Here is a 7,948-nt window from a genome sequence, read left to right as displayed (position 1 = left end):
GGGGTAGGGAGAGGGGGGTGGGGTTATGGACATTGGGGAGGGTATGTGCTATGGTGAGTGCTGTGAAGTGTGTAAACCTGGCGATTCACAGACCTGTACCTCAGGGCTAATAATACATTATGTTTATAAAAAAATAAAAACTTTAAAAAAACATTTTCTAAAAACGTGCACATAGTAAATTTTTGGACAGGTGAAAAATCTGAAATATATTTCTAGAAACAAGAAAGCCTTTCAACTATCCCTCTCACATTAATTAACATGCTCAGGCCTTTCATACAATAAATATTCTAGGTAGAATTTTTATCTCTTGATTCTGTGCTGTTTCCTCCCACTTTTTCTCTCTTCTCCATAATATAAATATGGTGAACTATGCAGACTATTATTCAATGTAAAGGGCACTTTTTAATTAAATTAATAATCTAACTACCTTTAAAAATTATGAAAAATCTGTCAGATTTCACTTCATATAGTTAAGTCAGCAATTTAGTAAATTAACATATTGCCAACTACCATAGATAATAAACAATGAGTTGAAACATTCTGATAACTTCTTTTTTATATTATGTATTTTAATTTTTTTAAGATTTTATTTTTAAGTAATTTCTACACACAATGTGGAGCTCAAACTCACAACCCCAAGATCAAACATTGCATGCTCTACTGAGTGAGCCAGCCAGGCACTCCCATTTTGATGACTTGTTGGACATGATAACATAGGTCTATTTTCTTTAATGGGAAAAGTCATTTCTCTAACTTATAAAAGCTTTTCCTAGTTAGCTACAGAATTGCATGATTTTGCTGATCACGCCATTTCAATCTGCTGTCCACATACATAAACACAATTTGAACTACAGTAATCATTTTAGTTTAAATTTAAAACTTGTTTGTTTTAAATTAATAAATATGAAAATTCATCCATCTTTTTAAAACCTCAAAAAATCAAATCATTTTCAGTGCTCAGGGCGCCATACCATTCCTTGCCTTTATGAATACTAGATTTTCCCTGGCAATGTAAGTAAGATTTGGTGTTTGATTTTTCTTAACATTACCTCATGAGCACTTTACATAATTGTCATAAGGTCCTCATAACTATCATAAAAGTAAATTGTACAAGTCACCATAACTTAATGGAGCATTTTCCTGCTCTGAGCCATGTTATCTTTCTCTTCTCTACCTCTAACCCCCATTTTTTTAAAACCCCCATTCTTTGGTACTACCGTTAACCACCAACATTTTCACTTATGCAGTTTTCCCCTTGTTTTTGATGTTTCCTCCTTCAGGTAAATTATCCGAAGTACAGACAAATAGATATGAATATTATTATGGCTCTTGTATTAACTCGGGGCTTTCTAAATTTCACTGCCATCAGTCACAATGTATGTACCTACAATTTATACTGTGACTTTCACCAGCACTTAGGTATCAGTAGTTTCTACTGGAGAGAGGGGTACTAATTTCACAGAGATGAAATTTCTGTAATTTCATACTAATGGAATCTCATTAGTATTATTTTAATCTGCATTGTTATTACTATTGTTAAATGCTTTCCAATGTTTACTAATCATATTTCCTATAGTGTTGATTGCCTTTGGGGGTTTCAAAAAAATTTACATGTATTTTTTATTAAATTAAATATAATAAATAATATATTTATTGTAAGTATTTTGCAATGTGACTTTTTTTTTTTTCTGCCAAGCTCAGGTAATGATCCTACCAATGTCTGATAAATAAGCAATATCCCCATAATTGGATTTTTAAAAAATTATCTATTTAATCCATCTGGAATGTATTGTGGATGAGTATCTAAATGACTTTTTTTTCAAACTCTAACACCCCAACAATTTATTAAATATTTCTTCCCTTTGCCATTGCTCCATAATGCTCTATTCTTATACATTAAACCTTATATGTAACATGTTGAGATTTTTCTATACTTTCCTAGATCTAGCAGAGTATCAAAAAAGAAATTATATAATTTTATATTATGACTTGAGATCTGTAACGGCTTTTCAACATTTAGAGTTTCTTTTTAAAAATATACCTTTATTCTCATTATTTTCCCAAACAGATTTTTATCATTCTATCTCCTTTTAAGAAAATGCATTTGAGGATTTTATTAACATTATACTCATATATATAAATTAATGTGGAAGGCTTTGATAACTTTGTTTATCTTTAAATCCAGAAACATAACTTATCTCTTTACTAATTCACCTAATTCTTTTGTAATTCTCAATGAACAACATTTTAAAGATATGTCCAATATTATACAATTAAGAGGCAGCATGAGGTAACGGAAAAAACAGACTATGGGGTGAGATACGCACATACACACATGTACCAGGCTCCAATCATGTGTGATCTTGGGCAAGATGCTTGGTCTCTGAGCCTCAGATATTTCCTCTTAAACTGAAGGTAGTAGTATTTTCAGAATTGACACAGAGTAGGGAAAATGCATACAAAGCTATTGGTGCATTTGTGTATCCAAGAAATGTTAGCTATGATCATAATTTCCAATATAACATGTGCTTAGTACTTAATATTTTACCAAGTTCTTTCATGTATATTATCTCACTTGTGCTGTTGATTGTCAAAAACTCCACCAGATGATCATGTTGTTGCTATGATCACTATTAATACTAAGATCAAATAGGTATACATGTATCTCCTTTTAAATAAAAAACACAAGCTCATCTCATATCATCATGACATAGGTAAATGTATTTGTATATCTCCAACATTACACAATAACCTTGTCCCTGAATATTTTATGGTTTTTTAATCTGTTATGATCATTTAATTGCCCCTTCATTATATTTTATATTAGTTTTGCCTGTTTGTTATTTTTTTTTAATATTTTATTTATTTATTTGACAGAGAGAGAGAGACAGCAAGAGAGAGAATACAAGTAAGGAGAGTGGGAGAGGGAGAAGCAGGCTTCCTGCTGAATAGGGAGCCCAATGTGGGGCTCAATCCCAGAACCCTGGGATCATGACCTGAGCCGAAGGCAGATGCTTAACAACTGAGCCACCCAGGTGCCCCTAGTTTTGCCTGTTTTAAGCAATGCTTTTGATTTTAGTGTTTGGTTCATACTCAACTGTTTTATTGAGCTCCTTAATACCCTCTTAAAACTATTATTAATTCTTTCGGTTTTCCGAGTTGTCACATTTCTGAAATAAATTCTATGTTCTAGAATCATATATTAATAAAACCAGCCACTGAATTGAAAAATGGAAAAACTAAGACTAGTTCTCTACCGTGGTATCATGATATAGTAAAATCTTCCTGTTGGAAACATAAACTTAAGAAGACTTTTTTAGCTATTACTAGTCAGTTTCTTTTAGCTTATAGATTGTATCACTTTATGAATTCTTTCTCATCAGTCCTGCAATCTTCACAATACCTTTCATGACAGGGAGCACTAATGCTACAGTGCGGCAGAAAAAGGAATCCAGGAGAAGACATACATCTCTTTATTTTTTCCTTGTGGGCTTTAGATATTTTCCTTAGGGATGGGATAAAAGAATGAGTGGAAAGAAGTATAAACTGCAATGCACTTGCACATCTGGGAGAGTTTTGCAGGCTTCTCATCTCTTCACGCATGGCTGGAGAGCTCTTTCTCATCATATCCTAGACCTTCCACTCCCAAATACATCCATTTTTTCCTCTACCAACCCAGAATACCATTTCAGCTATGGGAGGATGCATTTTTGTGCCTGGACTTGTCTTTCCCCATCTACTCTCAGGAGGGTGCTTATTAAAATTAATAACAATAAAATACTCTTGTTTTCACTGAGTCAGTTGATTAACACTACCAAATAATCCACTGCCGAAAGCAATCCAAATACAAAAATCTACCGCTACCTCAAAGAGACTTAATTTTAATTAACCCTGTTTTGTTTTCAGATCAATTACAAAAACAAAACAAAACTAATAATAAGGGTTTAAAAAAAGGGCCCAAGATGATACAATTATTTTCACTGCAGAATCAGACAAGCAGCTTCAGGTATGGTTTCTGTACTCACGGGGAAAATGATTAGAAGTGGACGGATTGACACTGTCCCCACTGTCAGCACTTTCACTGCTGGAAACGTCATCGTCTGATTCCCGCACAGAGGAGCAGGGTGATGAGCCGTCAACTTCTTCAAACTTCCTCTTTAAAATTCCACTCATAGCTGCAACACTGTCACATGTACCTGTAACAGGAATGAGAGCAACAAAGCATTGAAATATCTGACCGCGAGATGTGTAGCCAAGGTCTCCAGAGTCATTTTTCTGTGTTTTTTTAAAAACATGAGCTGAGCCTTTCCTTGAAAGGATCACTAAGCAGTTTTATTTTTTTTTAATATTTTCAAATTAATAAGAATTAAATTAAATATGAGCAACTGCCCATTTGGTTACCAAATTCTATCATTTTGTTAAACACACAGTTCATTTTAATGTACTATCTCTATTCTTTTTGTTGGCAAATTGAGAAAATCCACCTGAGTCCATGAAGTTGTGTAATGAAGAAAATGCCAACGTCCCCCAGAGTCCTAAATGATTCCTGCCTTATACAAAATTCATCTGGAAGAAACACAGATAAGTAGGCAAAAACTTCAGAGTCGAGTTTTAAAATGCAAGAACCTAATTAGCTGAATACAACAAAGCCTGTGAAATTGGTTCTAAATTTTAGGTAGTTTCCATTTTAATACTGAAGTAAGATGAGAGGTGTTCCCAGGACGACGCCGGGATACTGAAGCCCTTGCCATTGTTGCAAGAACTTCCTAAGGCTATTTACCTGAGAGACCCTGCTGAGTGGGAAGGGGTGGGCGGGGGGAGGATGGGAGTGGTTTCTCCTAAATGCTTTCTCTAGGATGAATGGGCTTTCCTCTCTCCTTGGGCTGCCCTTTTTCCACCTTCCCCATTTACCTTGATGTATGCACAGTCAGCTAAAGAGCATAAACTTTCCTTGCAGTGTAAGGATATTTCAGGGAAAAACCTATATAAAAATTAGCTTAGATATACATGTACATGGTTTTACATTGCCAAATTAGGTTAAATTCCCTGAAAGTATTACTAAGTTGATTCCACATATCCCTTCTTCCATCTTATTTACGTTTGCTGATTTTAACTCTCATTTGAGTTCGTGAAACCTCTCCTTTTCCTGCCAGAGTGTAGCCACCAGTCCTATTGACTGAGAGGAAGCAAGACTTAAAACTATTCTAGATACCGCCCTGAGACACATCTGAAATCCCTCCCATCCCCTCTGTGCAGATCACAGAGCAACAGCCTGTCCAGGTCCCTCCAGCTGAGCCAGCTCTCCAAGATCTCATTCTGTGGTTTCTTAAGTGGGCTACTTGGGTTAGCAGCATCAGCATTACCTGGGAGGGAAACTGTGAGAAAGGCAAATTCTTGGGCCCCACTTCAGATCTGTTGGATCAGAAACTCCCAGGAGGCCATGCCTCAGTGCCTATGCACTCAAATCGGAGGACCATTTGTCCGATTTCTAGTCCGCTCTCCAGCAGCTCCCTTCCTGGGTTTTTCCTTCACTGGGGGTGTCAGCATACCCACCCTAGAGGGACATAACCCAGTACTCAAAACCTAGTCAAAACCTCTTCTTTCACCATCCCTTGTGTGATTTCTAGTAAAATTAAGTACAGTACTAGATGTCTCATAAGTATTTATCATTTATTTCCATTTGCACATCTAACTTCATGTTGAGTAACTGGTATGTAGATGCTTGACTCCTTCGGTGGAATAGGTGATAGAAAGGGAGTAGGACACGTTACGTGCCCTCGAGGAGCAAACATTCACCATGCTGCCTCCATCCAACTGAGAGGACTCCCACATTCGTCTTCTACGGTCTTGTTTGACTAATCCATGTCTTTTACATGACTTATATTAACGATGGAGATAACTGATAGTCATAAGAAGGTATTGCACTGTCCACTCCCTGAGAATAAAATCTCTATTCCGACTCTGATTTTACCACTATTCAAATTAGCATATTATTTTCTCTATCTTAAAGAGTGTGAAATGCATAAAATGTTCATGCATATCTGAGCAGGGCAAGAGAAAAAAAGATATTTTAAGTAAAGTTCTTGAAATAAAAGTAGGACAGGATATAAATTTTAAAATGGTTCACTTCAAACAAGATGCAAAGTAATTTATGAGGGAGAGACTCCAAGACACAAAGTAATACAAGATAGAAACCCATGTTTAAAAAGTACATTTTTATAATAAGGTACTGCAGTGGGAACAGTTAAAAACAATATCCTTTAGCTGCATTTCTCCATCCCATCTCTCCCAGCTTCCTTAGGAAAGGCAGATTTCTCAAGAACCAAGGTCATTCAATTGGACCACAGGGAACCATGTTCCAGTATGGTAAAAAGTGGGACTTGGTACTCTTCTCAGGAATGAGAGGGGAAATTTTTGGAGGGATGATAAGGAAATTGAGAAGTCTCTCTTTCTTTTTGCTCTTATATTTGGGACTGGTAAGCAAGGGAGTTGAAGGCTGGATATAATTTCTGTCTACATATTTGAGACTGAAAGAGCCTGAGCTAGACACAGCGCAAAGGAACGAAGAAATGTCTGACCAAAATTTAGTCTGGGATTAGTATATGAGCTGAAAATTAAAAATTGAAATAATTACAAAGGGGCATAACTTTCACATACACCCATGATGCTGGTTCAGTGTTGAACCAGTCTTCTTAAGTGCAGCAAGCAAGCATAGTGGTTACTTAGTTTCATTGTCTTTAAAAAATACTACGTGAGTGTAACAAGATGTCACAACAAATTATGAGGGTCAAATGACCCATTGTTTATAGGAAGGTAACCCCCATCTAAACCCAATGGTGGGGTGGTAAATAGAACAAGTGGTTTTCTCCTACATCATCTACACTATCTCACTGGGGCGGAAAAGAACACGAGAATTTAGGGGGAAGGCCCTTTTAATAAAGGAGATGCATAGACCTGGTTTGCTTCTATCCTGTACTGGTTCTCTCAGAATTCGAGAATGACGATACGTGGCTAGTTAGGTGCAGATACAAGGGAGTAGAATGAATGCCTGTCTTATGGCTGCCATGGCTCCTTAAATATCCACTTATCATATTTTTGTTCCTAAAGATGAGGCATAATTAAACTTCATGGATATGAAGCCAAAGAAAAAGTGGTCAACATTTCAGATTGGCTTTATATAGCATCAAAGCCCAGAGAACAGAAGATAAATCTGGACAGGCATTAATTTGTTCTAAATATGAGAAGCAGAAAGTCTAAGCCTCCATAACAGCCATTTTAACACAGCTACTGTTTTCCAATTCATGGAACATATGCTAGTCAAAAGCATCACCATTTCTCACTTGGACTAGGACAAGAGCTTCCTAAATATTCTCTCCCATCCACTACTGTTTGCTTTTGATGTGTTTTCCAGGTTGCAGGCAGAATGATAAATCTAAAATGCAAATCTGATCATGTCAGTCTATAGCTTAACTCTTAAGTGGCTTTGGATTGTCTTAGGATGAGTCCAAAATCCTCAAAATAGCTTATAACGTCCTTAACAATGGACTTTGGCTAACCTCTTCATCATCATTTTGAGCCACTGCCCTGTTGTCACTATTTTAGCTCTAATAATCTCCGTTTCTCCAACCTGACATTTGTCTCTGGCCTCCCGGCCTTTTGATATACCATTCTTTCCAATTTCCTTTCTAATGTCTTTTCCCATAGCACTTAACCATCTTTGAAATCCACGTTATTTATTTATATATTTCGATGTTTACTGCTTATTGAGTTCATCCCCTGCTAAGAGATGCAAGGGAAGGGTCTTTGTCTTCTTTACCAATGTACCAACAGTCTAGAACAGTGCCTTAAATATTATAGGTGCTTAGTAAATAGGTGCTTAACAAACGTCTGTTGATGGATAAATAAAACCCTTCCATTTCTATACTTTAATTACTTTATCAGTGTCTGT

The 7,948-nt window shown here is 36.2% G+C and overlaps 1 protein-coding gene across 6 annotated transcripts in view; it reads right to left on the bottom strand.

Moving 5' to 3' along the window:
- The window catches only part of CSRNP3 (cysteine and serine rich nuclear protein 3), a 199,457-nt gene that overhangs the window by 69,167 nt on the left and 122,342 nt on the right, over nucleotides 1-7,948 (bottom strand). For all 6 annotated transcript variants that reach the window (XM_032880342.1, XM_032880344.1, XM_032880343.1 and 3 more), the window contains one exon: nucleotides 4,026-4,196. In XM_032880342.1, the coding sequence (XP_032736233.1) occupies nucleotides 4,026-4,196 (171 nt within the window). The remainder of the gene's footprint in view (nucleotides 1-4,025; nucleotides 4,197-7,948) is intronic.

Source organism: Lontra canadensis, unplaced genomic scaffold (genome assembly GCF_010015895.1).
Source record: "Lontra canadensis isolate GAN:19392208 unplaced genomic scaffold, GSC_riverotter_1.0 scaffold69, whole genome shotgun sequence".
Classification (NCBI taxonomy): domain Eukaryota; kingdom Metazoa; phylum Chordata; class Mammalia; order Carnivora; family Mustelidae; genus Lontra; species Lontra canadensis.
The sequence above is the reverse complement of the archived record's forward strand: the minus strand, read 5'-3'. Positions and strand labels throughout refer to the sequence as shown.